The 12,846-nt window shown below is 47.7% G+C and overlaps 1 protein-coding gene across 5 annotated transcripts in view; it reads left to right on the plus strand.

Annotated features, from left to right (window-relative positions):
- Positions 1-12,846, plus strand: part of SEMA5B (semaphorin 5B) — a 241,460-nt gene that overhangs the window by 106,384 nt on the left and 122,230 nt on the right. For all 5 annotated transcript variants that reach the window (XM_073545278.1, XM_073545282.1, XM_073545279.1 and 2 more), the window contains one exon: positions 3,726-3,915. In XM_073545278.1, the coding sequence (XP_073401379.1) occupies positions 3,726-3,915 (190 nt within the window). The remainder of the gene's footprint in view (positions 1-3,725; positions 3,916-12,846) is intronic.

Genomic DNA, 12,846 nt, shown 5'->3' on the forward strand with positions numbered 1-12,846 from the left:
CCCCCCCCCCCCCGTCTCCTGCAGTGTGTGACCCCCCCCCGTCTCCTGCAGTGTGTGACCCCCCGTCTCCTGCAGTGTGTGACCCCCCCGTCTCCTGCAGTGTGTGACCCCCCCGTCTCCTGCAGTGTGTGACCCCCCCCCCGTCTCCTGCAGTGTGTGACTCCCCCCCCCCCCTCCCCCCCCCCGTCTCCTGCAGTGTGACCCCCCCCCCCGTCTCCTGCAGTGTGTGACCCCCCCCCCCCCCCGTCTCCTGCAGTGTGTGACTCCCCCCCCCCCCCCCCCCGTCTCCTGCAGTGTGTGACTCCCCCGTCTCCTGCAGTGTGTGACCCCCGGCTCATTATCACATACCTGTGGAATATCACCGTAGGGATCAGAGCAGGAATCCCTCCCTAGTGCACAGGTTCCTGTAAGGACAGATCCTGTGGAGAAAAAGGGGTTTAGTTCAGCTCACCGCTCATTGATGCTACAGCAAGGACACGTCTCCACTTGGACGTCTTGGAATACTTCATAGAAAAAGGAAAGTGCAGCTCAAGGAGTAAAATCCAGAATTTTCTTTATTTCATTAAAATACAAGCATGAGTCTAAGAGCGTATACTGCTCGAAACGCGGACAGACCTCCTGGGCACTCTCTGTGCGGCTCTCCCATGTCAGGGTGAAAACCGGAATGATGTCTATAGCAGCCAGGCTTGTATTTCAATGAAATAAAGAAAATTCTGGATTTTACTCCTTGAGCTGCACTTTCCTTTTTCTATGAAGGACAGATCCTGACAGCTCCCGGATCTTGTCTGTAAATTTTCTATTCTCACCTGATGTGCAGATGGAAGGTGGACGATTCCTTCTGTGAGACCCCTGAGCTGGAGCGGCCCCTGACACTGGACTCACGGGGTCCCCTGCGCTACAAGCCAAGAGCAGAGCTGCAAACAATTGGGCCCCTGATGTCTCCTACAAGACCACCGCTGTGCTGAAATGAGCAGATTGTAGGGACATCGACGCTGTATCCACACCCAGGCACGCTGTATCCACACACAGTATCCACACACAGTATCCACACACAGTATCCACCCTGTACCCACACCCTGTATCCACACACAGTATCCACACACAGTATCCACCCTGTATCTACACCCTGTATCTACACCCTGTATCTACACTGCATCCACACCCTATACCCACACTGTATCCACACACAGTATCCACCCTGTATCTACACCCTGTACCCACACCCTGTATCCACACCCTGTATCCACACACAGTATCCACCCTGTATCTACACCCTGTATCCACACTGCATCCACACCCTGTCTCCATTCTGTATCTGAGTATCTGCAACCTTTATCCATAACCTTTATCCGCACCCTGTATCCATCCTGTATCTCTGTATCCACAACCTTTATCTGCACCCTTTATCTTTACCCTGTATCTGCACCCTGTATCTGCACCCTGTATCCATCCTGTATCTCTGTATCTACAACCTCTATCCGCACCCTGTATCCGCACCCTGTATCCGCACCCTGTATCTACACCCTGTGTCTGCACCCTGTATCTCTGTATCTACAACCTCTATCCGCACCCTGTATCCGCACCCTGTATCCGCACCCTGTATCTACACCCTGTGTCTGCACCCTGTATCTCTGTATCTACAACCTCTATCCGCACCCTGTATCCGCACCTTGTATCTGCACCCTTTATCTTTACCCTGTATCTGCACCCTGTATCCGCACCTTGTATCTGCACCCTGTATCCCTGTGGTGTCACTGGCCGTGTAGCAGTGGTTGCTGTACCAGACGGGGTGATGCTGTCCGCATGTGATGGGTGGCCCTGTGTTCCCCACGGTCAGAGGAGTGTAACGCCTTAGATTTTGAGTTTCTTTGGTTCTTGAGTATTTTTTGTGATTAACCCTTGCTGTCCTGACTACAGTGTGTCGCCGATCTCCTGTTAAACTGACATGTGTCTGCCGTGAATACATCGCCACATGTTGCACGCTCACAGACGGTGTCACATTGCGTCTTTCCATCCATTGTTTTCTTTGCTTCACCTTCTCTGGTTTTGTAGTTTTTTGATACTTTGTTACAGCTGTCTTTTCCGTATGTGACTTTGTTGCCTCTCGCGGTCGTTCCTTGCTGTAATCTGCTGCATTGTTGTGTGGCATGGTCACCGCTCGTTTTCCTCTGCCATATATTATTGCCAGCCTCGTACAATCTGTTACATTGTTTCATCTCCATAATAAATGGCTTTCTTCATTTCTTGTTCCTTGTTTCTTTGTGTCCTGCATAACCCGCTCTCCGGTATTCTGCTTTCTGTTCAGATTCCCCCACTCGGGCTCTGTTCACACGTCCAGTCTTCATCTGTAACCGACTCAGAATAAATAATACCGGGATCCGTTACAGATGGAGCAAAGCCGGTTTCGCACTTAGGTTTGCGTTTTGCATCGATTGTTGTTCCCTTTGAGCCTGTATTACTGTAGACCGTCTCCCATAGACTTCACAGGGGAAAAGAAACTGGATCCAGTTGTGATCTCCTTATTTTTTTGGCTGCTCAGTTGTGCAGACTATGGGTCCGATTAATCAAGACCATTGTTGTTCATGTGGGGGCGCACTGGAGTCACATGTGCAGGCCTCTCCATGAATCTGGAGCGTCTGATGGGTGGCGTTTCGCCTCCGTGCGCTACACCAGAAGGTACGGCGTGAGGAGCGTCACAGCGTTTACTGGAGTAAAAACATTAAAATCTGCAAAATGTAGGCGCATCTCCAAGTTGCACGTAAATTTTACGACTTTTCAAAGGTTTTAAGCCAGAATTCTATCGTGGAAGCTTTGATGAATCAGGGCCTATGTATTTATTTCTGTTACATTGTTTTCTTTCTTATTTTGCTGTTACATGATTCACCTTTCTCTCGCTCTCTGCCATTTATCATTCTGTTACATTGTTTCCTATATATATATATATATATATATATATATATATATATATATATATATATATATATATATATATCTCTGTTCCATTATTTTCTCCATATTCAACTTTGTTACGTTGTTTTCTATCTTTTTTTATGTGCTTCTTTGTTCCTCTCTCTCTGTATATACAGTTGTAACAGAAAGTTTCCATCCACTGTATATAAAGACACATCCTCAATATCTGACATGAAATCAGAATAAACCTTTCCTGGTTTAGGTCACTTAGGATTACCATCATTATTGTTATTTGCCAAATGCCAACATAATGAGAGAGATAGAAAGAATGTTTTAAGCCATGTGTGTTTCAGGTGTGCATTAAAATACATCCACAGGTGTGTCTCTAATTAAGAAGATTCCAAACACCATATATATCATATGAGCCAGCCAGAATTGTGTAAAAACAGAATCATGTTAGATGGAAACTTGTGACTGTGCAGTAAGGAATAAAAATGCCTTAAAACATTCTCTCATTATTCTGGCACTTGGCAAATATTAATAATGATTGTAATCCTAAGTGACCTAAAACGGGAAAAGTTTATTCTGATTTCATGTCAGATATTAAGAAAAACCTGCAGATGTGTCTTTATATATAGTGGATGGAAACTTCTGGTTTCAACTTTGTTTATGTATATATATTTATGCTCTGTTTCTTCCTTGTATCATTGTTTCTTACATCGTTTTCTCTTTTTCCTCTGTTACATTGTTTCCTGTCTGTCACTCGGTGACATAGGTAAATCTCCTATTTCACTGATCCCTTCTTGTTTTTCTAGGACTTGCCCTGGAGCTTCCCTAGGATGAGAGACGTGTGGCATTCCTCCATCATGACCAGGCAATGGACGCTCTTCTTGTCGCTGCCGACCGTCTCTGTTCTCCTGCTTCACCTCTCTACAGTCAGGGCAGATTTTCCAGAGATGGACGAGCGATGCTTGCAGAGGGAGCACCCGGTCCTGACTTTCCAGGGTGAGCGCTGATGGTACACGGAGCATTGTAGTGTAATCACTGCCAGCGCTGGGTGTAGATGCCGACATGTGCAGTTACACTGTAAGATCGTCTTTATGGAGCATTACAAATGCTTTGCCTTTTTTTTACTAACCCTGAGTTACAGCCGAGTTACCTACAGAGCTGCACTCTCTGGATTCAGTTCAGCTGTTTCTTTATGCTTTATTCTCTATTTCATCCAGAGCTGCAATCATAGTTCGGCTGTTTCTTTATGCTTTATTCTCCATTTCATCCAGAGCTGCAATCATAGTTCGGCTGTTTCTTTACGCTTTATTCTCCATTTCATCCAGAGCTGTACTCAGAATTGTGCTATTTCTTTATGCTTTATTGTCCGTTTCATCCAGAGCTGCAATCATAGTTCGGCTGTTTCTTTATGCTTTATTCTCCATTTCATCCACAGCTGTACTCAGAATTCTGCTATTTCTTTATGCTTTATTCTCCATTTCATCCAGAGCTGCAATCATAGTTCGGCTGTTTCTTTATGCTTTATTCTCCATTTCATCCAGAGATGCAATCATAGTTCGGCTGTTTCTTTATGCTTTATTCTCCATTTCATCCAGAGCTGTACTCAGAATTCTGCTATTTCTTTATGCTTTATTCTCCATTTCATCCAGAGCTGCAATCATAGTTCAGCTGTTTCTTTATGCTTTATTCTCCATTTCATCCAGAGCTGTACTCAGAATTCTGCTATTTCTTTATGCTTTATTCTCCATTTCATCCAGAGCTGCAATCATAGTTCGGCTGTTTCTTTATGCTTTATTCTCCATTTCATCCAGAGCTGTACTCAGAATTCTGCTATTTCTTTATGGTTTATTCTCCATTTCATCCAGAGCTGCAATCATAAATCTGAACAATACTTCATCTGCCATGATGAGTTGCGGCACCACGGCATTTCAGTTACTTACTAATGTGAGTTTTCACCAATACTGAGCAGAATTGTGAATGCATCTCCAGATGTGACTAGAGTATAAGATATTCTTGCAGATAATTAAATCAATGTATCTGCGGTGACCCATCGTGACAAGTGGACTGAACCTGTAACATGACAATGAGATTTGGAGCTCGGAGAGAATCTCAGGTGAGGATCATGGCGGTGTCGGCGTCCAGCCATCGCTCCCGGAGCGGAGCCATCTCATCCCAGCAGTCGCTAATGGTGGTGGCGTGTCCGCGGTGCACGATGAATGTAGCTGTCTGATCCGAGTTTATGCTAATCAACCTCCGATGCGGATTATTAGCTTAACTAATTTATTTAATCAATTTGATGAGTTCTCCGAGATCTCGATTACAAATTAATTCATCAAAACTGGAGGCGGCGACCATTAATATTCCAGCCCCGACTATGAGGCCAATCAATGGGAGACAGAAACTATATCTCTTTATTTATGGCAAACGGCGCAGGAAGCGACAGCGAGACGGGACGCGGAGTCTGAAGCCCGATAATGAATATTACAGAGAACCGCAGACAAGAAACGTGCAGATTTTAAGGGTTATACCTACCAGGGGGCCTGGAAATAGAGACCCTGATAGCAGGGGGCCCGGATATAGAGACCCTGATAGCAGGGGGCCCGGATATAGAGACCCTGATAGCAGGGGGCCCGGATATAGAGACCCTGATAGCAGGTGGCCCGGATATAGAGACCCTGATAGCAGGGGGCCCGGATATAAAGACCCTGATAGCAGGGGGCCCGGATATAGAGACCCTGATAGCAGGGGGCCCAGATATAGAGACCCTGATAGCAGGGGGCCCGGATATAGAGACCCTGATAGCAGGGGGCCCGGGTATAGAGACCCTGATAGCAGGGGGCCCGGGTATAGAGACCCTGATAGCAGGGGGCCCGGGTATAGAGACCCTGATAGCAGGGGGCCCGGGTATAGAGACCCTGATAGCAGGGGGCCCGGGTATAGAGACCCTGATAGCAGGGGGCCCGGGTATAGAGACCCTGATAGCAGGGGGCCCGGATATAGAGACCCTGATAGCAGGGGGCCCGGATATAGAGACCCTGATAGCAGGGGGCCCGGATATAGAGACCCTGATAGCAGGGGGTCCGGGTATAGAGACCCTGATAGCAGGGGGCCCGGGTATAGAGACCCTGATAGCAGGGGGCCCGGGTATAGAGACCCTGATAGCAGGGGGCCCGGCTATAGAGACCCTGACAGCAGGGGGCCCGGCTATAGAGACCCTGACAGCAGGGGGCCCGGCTATAGAGACCCTGACAGCAGGGGGCCCGGCTATAGAGACCCTGACAGCAGGGGGCCCGGCTATAGAGACCCTGACAGCAGGGGGCCCGGCTATAGAGACCCTGATAGCAGGGGGCCCGGCTATAGAGACCCTGATAGCAGGGGGCCCGGATATAGAGACCCTGATAGCAGGGGGCCCCGGATATAGAGACCCTGACACAAGGGGCCCCGGATATACAGACACTGACACAAAAAAGGGAAGTGTCTGTGCGTTTCGGCTTTGTGTGGAGGACTGGATGTTCTCCTGATAGATTCGCTATGTGGATTGTGGGGTGCAGCCGCCCCAGGTCTCCTCATTAGGAGAATCGTATTTCTGGCCCCTGTGAGGTTTTCCGCCTCGGATTCTTCTGCTCCGGGGCCGGTGGATTCTTTCTGCTTTTACATTACCATGAACTCTGTGATCACATCCCACAACTTATACTTGTCACAGCTGAGAGTTGGTAACAATTGTATCCAGTCTGAACAATCCTCTGTGAGCCTGGACTGATACATTGTAACAAACTATCACTGATGACATCTTCAGCGGATTCTCCTCTGTGACATCTGCCGGCTCCATGCGGGTTTCCAGCCTCGGCAGGTAATCACATTGGTCTCTATTCACTGACATCAAGAAGAGATTTTGGAGGTGAATTATTGAGTCTCCTGAGAAGTTGTAGGAGTTCACTGGGTGTGGGGTGCCCGCTGCACTGAATACGGGGTGACAACCTCTGTAATGGTGGCACTGCTGGTTGTCACTCGCCATGTGTTAGTGTCGGCCCTCCCAGGAGTCCGGCTGCACTAGTGCCTGCTCCTGATGTATGAAGCCTCTTCTCACTACTCCCATCATCCTCTTTTTGGTGGATGCGCTCCTCTGTTACTGAGAAATCAGAGATTGAAATGAGGCTTAAGTGCTTCAACACGTGGAAGCACTTCCCAAGCTTTTGCTCTCTTCCCATCGCTGTCTCGTGCTTGATTGACAGTTTCTTTCCTGGACCAGGCAGCACTGGATGTGGTATGGAGCTGGGGGCCATGGAGCATCTAATCCTATTCTGTGCGGTCAGTGGAGCCCGTGTATCTAATCCTATCCTGTGTGATACTGTCTGCTGAGCCGTGTATCTAATCCTATCCTGTGTGATACTGTCTGCTGAGCTGTGTATCTAATCCTATCCTGTGTGATACTGACTGCTGAGCTGTGTATCTAATCCTATCCTGTGTGATACTGACTGCTGAGCCGTGTATCTAATCCTATCCTGTGTGATACTGTCTGCTGAGCCGTGTATCTAATCCTATCCTGTGTGATACTGACTTCTGAGCCGTGTATCTAATCCTATCCTGTATGATACTGTCTGCTGAGCCGTGTATCTAATCCTATCCTGTGTGATACTGTCTGCTGAGCCGTGTATCTAATCCTATCCTGTGTGATACTGACTGCTGAGCCGTGTATCTAATCCTATCCTGTGTGATACTGACTGCTGAGCCGTGTATCTAATCCTATCCTGTGTGATACTGACTGCTGAGCCGTGTATCTAATCCTATCCTGTGTGATACTGTCTGCTGAGCCGTGTATCTAATCCTATCCTGTGTGATACTGACTGCTGAGCCGTGTATCTAATCCTATCCTGTGTGATACTGTCTGCTGAGCCGTGTATCTAATCCTATCCTGTGTGATACTGACTGCTGAGCCGTGTATCTAATCCTATCCTGTGTGATACTGTCTGCTGAGCCGTGTATCTAATCCTCTCCTGTGTGATACTGTGCTGAGCCGTGTATCTAATCCTCTCCTGTGTAATACTGTCTGCTGAGCTGTGTATCTAATCCTCTCCTGTGTGATACTGACTGCTGAGCTGTGTATCTAATCCTCTCGTGTTATACTGACTGCTGAGCCGTGTATCTAATCCTCTCCTATGTTATACTGACTGCTGAGCCGTGTATCTAATCCTCTCCTGTGTGATACTGTCTGCTGAGCCGTGTATCTAATCCTATCTTGTGTGATACTGACTGTTGAGCTGTGTATCTAATCCTATCCTGTGTGATACTCTCTGATAGGACGCTGATACTCGGTGTACTGGGTGACGCTGATACTCGGGCTGCTGGATGACGCTGATACTCGGTGTACAGGGTGACGCTGATACTCGGGGTACTGAATGACGCTGATACTTGGGGTACAGGGTGACGCTGATACTCGGGGTACTGAATGACGCTGATACTTGGGGTACAGGATGACGCTGATACCCGGGGTACTGGATAACGCTGATATTCGTGGTACAGGGTGACGCTGATACTCGTGGTACAGGATGACGCTGGTACTCGGGGTACAGGATGACGCTGATACTCGGGGTACAGGATGACGCTGATACTCGGGGTACAGGGTGACGCTGATACTCGGGGTACAGGGTGACGCTGATACTTGGGGTACAGGGTGACGCTGATACTCGGGGTACTGAATGACGCTGATACTTGGGGTACAGGGTGACGCTGATACTCGGGGTACTGAATGACGCTGATACTTGGGGTACAGGGTGACGCTGATACTTGGGGTACAGGATAACGCTGATATTCGTGGTACAGGGTGACGCTGGTACTCGGGGTACAGGATGACGCTGGTACTCGGGGTACAGGATGACGCTGATACTCGGGGTACAGGATGACGCTGATACTCGGGGTACAGGATGACGCTGATACTCGGGGTACAGGATGACGCTGATACTCGGGGTACAGGGTGACGCTGATACTCGGGGTACTGAATGACGCTGATACTTGGGGTACAGGATGACGCTGATACCCGGGGTACTGGATAACGCTGATATTCGTGGTACAGGGTGACGCTGATACTCGTGGTACAGGATGACGCTGGTACTCGGGGTACAGGATGACGCTGGTACTCGGGGTACAGGATGACGCTGGTACTCGGGGTACAGGATGACGCTGATACTCGGGGTACAGGGTGACGCTGATACTCGGGGTACAGGGTGACGCTGATACTTGGGGTACAGGGTGACGCTGATACTCGGGGTACTGAATGACGCTGATACTTGGGGTACAGGGTGACGCTGATACTCGGGGTACTGAATGACGCTGATACTTGGGGTACAGGGTGACGCTGATACTTGGGGTACAGGATAACGCTGATATTCGTGGTACAGGGTGACGCTGATACTCGGGGTACTGAATGACGCTGATACTTGGGGTACAGGGTGACGCTGATACTTGGGGTACAGGATGACGCTGATACTCGGGGTACAGGATGACGCTGATACTCGGGGTACAGGATGACGCTGATACTCGGGGTACAGGATGACGCTGATACTCGGGGTACAGGGTGACGCTGATACCCGGGGATACAGGATGACGCTGATACTCGGGGTACAGGATGACGCTGATACTCGGGGTACAGGATGACGCTGATACTCGGGGTACAGGGTGACGCTGATACCCGGGGTACAGGGTGACGCTGATACTCGGGGTACAGGATGACGCTGATACTCGGGGTACAGGATGACGCTGATACTCGGGGTACAGGGTGACGCTGGTACTCGGGGTACAGGATGACGCTGATACTCGGGGTACAGGGTGACGCTGGTACTCGGGGTACAGGACAGTGATTCTCGTCATAGTTGACATCCGCTGTTTCTTTTATCTTTTGCACTGTGGAGTTTCGCGACGTTTTTTGCTCTTTTCTTTGTGATTGATGTTTTCTATGAATTTTGATGTTCTTCTCGGTGTCTCTTATTTTGGGGGTGTCACGGATGTCGCAGCCCTCAGTTCACCGTGAATATTGGGGTGGGGATACAATATGGCGGCTGTCTATCTTGAGGAGTTGGTGTAATGTAATGTTCGGCAGAGCGTGAATTTCGTGCTGCGATTCCCTCCCCCGTTATTCCGGCGTCAGGCGAGGGGTTAAGCGCTGACACATCGGCTGATGTATTTTCTGGCTCCTGGTGATACTTTGTGATTTATTTTGCTGACATTTCACCCATCAGCTCCTCTGGTCTGTACTGGTGAAATATTACACATCCATCATGGGTCGGCTGGGGCCTCCCTGCCTGCGAGGCTCCGGCGCACAATGGAGGCCGCGGTTACGGTCTTCTCTGCAGGGATTGGCTGTTTGTGATTTTCACCTTTGGCGATGTAACCGAGTGGAATGAGATTCCTGCATCTGAGCATTGATTATTCCTCCTTGTGCGTCAAAAGAACATCTAACTAACGGTATATAACATGGAGGGGCGCTCCTCACCATGCCCTGACCGCGCCGGCGCTGCTCATCCTGCGGAACAGGGAGCGGGCAATGTTCCCTCCAGATGTGCAGTATGACGCGAAAGCAAATCAATGGAAAGGATTGGGTTCCTCCATAACAATCTGGACCCAACTGGACATAAGACAATTTTCCAGTAATTGATACTTTCTCACCTGGAAAGAAGGAGCAACAATTATCACCCTTATTAGCAGATACTCATTAATTACCAGTCATAGCAACCATGAAGAACTTTCAGGTAATGATCCAATATTACATACATTACTGATCCTGAGTTACCTGCTGTATTATACCCCAGAGCTGCACTCACTATTCTGCTGGTGCAGTCACTGTGTACATACATTACTGATCCTGAGTTACATCCTGTATTATACCCCAGAGCTGCACTCACTATTCTGCTGGTGCAGTCACTGTGTACATACATTACTGATCCTGAGTTACATCCTGTATTATACCCCAGAGCTGCACTCACTATTCTGCTGGTGCAGTCACTGTGTACATACATTACATTACTGATCCTGAGTTACATCCTGTATTATACCCCAGAGCTGCACTCACTATTCTGCTGGTGCAGTCACTGTGTACATACATTACATTACTGATCCTGAGTTACCTCCTGTATTATACCCCAGAGCTGCACTCACTATTCTGCTGGTGCAGTCACTGTGTACATACATTACATTACTGATCCTGAGTTACATCCTGTATTATACCCCAGAGCTGCACTCACTATTCTGCTGGTGCAGTCACTGTGTACATACATTACATTACTGATCCTGAGTTACATCCTGTATTATACTCCAGAGCTGCACTCACTATTCTGCTGGTGCAGTCACTGTGTACATACATTACTGATCCTGAGTTACATCCTGTATTATACTCCACAGCTGCACTCACTATTCTGCTGGTGCAGTCACTGTGTACATACATTACATTACTGATCCTGAGTTACATCCTGTATTATACCCCAGAGCTGCACTCACTATTCTGCTGGTGCAGTCACTGTGTATATACATTACATTACTGATCCTGAGTTACATCCTGTACAGTCTTTGTACATAAAACTATGGTCATAGTGTTGGCACACTTGAAATTGTTCCAGAATATGTACTAATCCTTCAAATAAATTATTACAATTCCCCATATTTTGTTATACACATGTATATTTCCTATGTGTGAATTGGAACAACACAAAAAAACAGAAACAAAAGGCAAATTGGACATAATTTCACACAAAACCCCCAAAATGGGCCAGACAAAATTGTTGATGCTTGTTCACACTCACCTATGGCAAGTAACAGGTGTGGGCATTATGAAATTCACACCTGAAACTAGATCAAAGGGGAGAAGTTGCCTCAGGCTTTGCATTGTGTGTCTGTATGTGCCACAGTAAGCATGGAGAACGGAATGAGAAGAAAACTGTCTGATTACTGGAGAACCAAAATTGTTGAAAATATCAACAATCTCATGGTAACAAGTCCATCTCCAGAGACCTTGATGTTCCTTTGTCCATGGTGCAGAACCTAATTAAGAAGTTTACAACCCATTGCACTGTAGCTAATCTCCCTGGACATGGACGGTAGAGAAAAATTGATGAAAGGTTGTAATGGTGGATAAGCAGCCCCAATCAAGGTTCCAAAGAAATCCAAGCTGTCTTGCCAGCTCAGGGGGTCATCAGTGTCAGAGTGAACTATCCATCCACATGTGAATGAAATGCTATGGCAGGAGACGCAGTAGGGACCCCACTGCTGACACATGGACCTCAAAAAGCTAGATTGCAATTTCCCAAAATGTTTGTGATTAAACCAAAATCCTTCTGTGAAAGCATGTTGTGGATTGATGAGACCAAGCTAGAGCTTTTTGGTGAAACACATCAGTCTACTGTGTACTGAAAATGGAATAAGGCTACAAATAAATAACACAGTACCTACAGTCAAATATAGTGGAGGGTCACAGATATTTTGAGGGTTTTGCTGCCTCTGGCACTGGGTGCCCTGACTGTCTGCAACAACATCTTAAGATTACCAAAGGATTTTAGGTGGCAATGTAGTGCCCTGTGTCAGAAAGCTGGGATTGCGTCCTAGGTCATGGGTCTCCCAGCAGGACAGTGACCCCAAACATACTTCGAGAAGCCCCCAGAAATGGATGGAATCTGAAATGGCAGCAATGAGTCCGGATGTAAATCCCATTGAACAATTGCTGATGGGAGAAGGTGAAATATGAGATCGAGAGCAGATTGTAAGAAGAGTCCAAGATCCCGTCTGAGAGGAGGAAGAAGCTTGTGGATGGTTCTAGGGAGCGATTGGCTGCAGTTCTTTATTCCACAAGGTGCACACAAATATTAAGAAGGGTGCCAACAATTTTATCTGGCCTATTTCTGGAATTTTGTATGAAGTTATGGCTAATTTGCCCTTTTTTTTTTT

The sequence above is a fragment of the Dendrobates tinctorius genome, unplaced genomic scaffold, assembly GCF_039654945.1.
Source record: "Dendrobates tinctorius isolate UK_male_01 unplaced genomic scaffold, ASM3965494v1 ptg000143l, whole genome shotgun sequence".
NCBI classification, from domain to species: domain Eukaryota; kingdom Metazoa; phylum Chordata; class Amphibia; order Anura; family Dendrobatidae; genus Dendrobates; species Dendrobates tinctorius.